Raw genomic sequence first — 1,252 nt, forward strand, 5'->3', positions numbered from 1 at the left:
CCGAAGGTCCCTCCTTCGCAGCCTCTGCCCCGCAGCTGGGTACCCACCTGGTGTCCACGGTGCTGTTGTCCCATAGGTTGTACCAAACACCCGCCGGGAAGTAGCCTTCGACGGTGGTCACATTGGGTTCGAGCACCGGGGTGCCCAACAGGGAGTCGCCCACCATGAACTGCCTGCAGCACACAGTCAAGTACTGTTGGTGAGCAGCTCAGCTTGGCGCGGCAAAAGCCAGCGCCGGATGAATGCATCGTCCCGGCAAGCGGAATGTCGGGCAGCAAGCTCTCAGCTCAACACCTGCTGTTAGGGAAGGTGGTGGGATCTCCTGGAAAGTTGAGGAACAGGGGGCGGAAGATAGGGGCGCCGGTTTCGGTGGCGGCATGCACAAGGGTGTAGTAGAAGGGCAGCAGGCGGTAGCGAAGCGCCAGCACGCGACGGCCAACTTCCGCCACTGAGGGCCAGCGGTACAGCTCCTGCGGTACACGACAGTGTGGGCTTAAAGTCTGGTAAAGCAAGAACTAGCTTGCAACATAGACTCCCCGCCGAAACGGGACGGGAACCGGGCGAAAGCAGAGAAAGCAATAAAACAGGGGTGGAGCAAGGCGACATGCAACGCAAGCAGCTGACAGGGCACGCATCGAAACGTGTGTATGACTGGCAAAGTGGCATGGCGCATTGGGGAGAAACGCAACGGTACGGGAGCATGGGCTGGCCAAACGGCAGTGCGGAACGCTAGGTCACTAGAAAAGCAGGGAAAGGCGCACTATGTATGCAATGAGGGCAGCCCCGGCTCGGGGCCGTTGAGAAAGCAGTGGGCGGGAGGGGGGAGGCCCCGGTGTGGGCGGGCCCCATCGAGGGGGGATGGGGCGCGCAAGCGGCCAGATGGGGCGGGGCGCGGGCGGCAGTGGAGTCCTGCGGCTGGGTGGGATATAGGGCAATGAGCGTTGAGCAGTGTGCGATGAGCAATGAGCAATGAGCAGTGAGCAGCCCCTCCCTAAACAAAGTGAAGCGCAGGACGGGGTCCGGTGGATGGGAGGCAAGGAAACGCGGGGGGTTGCCACGTGCGCTACCGCCGCCGCCGCAGGCAGCACCCCTGCGGCGGCGGCAGCGGCAGCAAGCCGTGGACCCAAACGCCGTGCCGCCGCCGCCGCAGGCAGCACCCCTGCGACGGCGGCGGCAGCAAGCCGTGGACCGAAACTCCGTGCCGCCGAGTCCCGTGGCTGTGGCCGTGGGCTTCTGGCAGGAAACTACGGCC

The 1,252-nt window shown here is 64.3% G+C and overlaps 1 protein-coding gene across 1 annotated transcript; it reads right to left on the minus strand.

Annotated features, from left to right (window-relative positions):
- Positions 1-47: 47 nt before the first annotated feature.
- On the minus strand, positions 48-666 carry CHLNCDRAFT_143368 (hypothetical protein; the record flags this gene model as incomplete). Its single annotated transcript, XM_005842532.1, has 3 exons — positions 48-173; positions 295-470; positions 625-666. Coding segments are annotated over 3 exons (344 nt in total), but the record flags the coding sequence as incomplete, so codon positions are not given.
- Positions 667-1,252: the final 586 nt, after the last annotated feature.

Source organism: Chlorella variabilis (genome assembly GCF_000147415.1).
Source record: "Chlorella variabilis unplaced genomic scaffold CHLNCscaffold_529, whole genome shotgun sequence".
In the NCBI taxonomy this organism is placed as follows: Eukaryota; Viridiplantae; Chlorophyta; class Trebouxiophyceae; order Chlorellales; family Chlorellaceae; genus Chlorella; species Chlorella variabilis.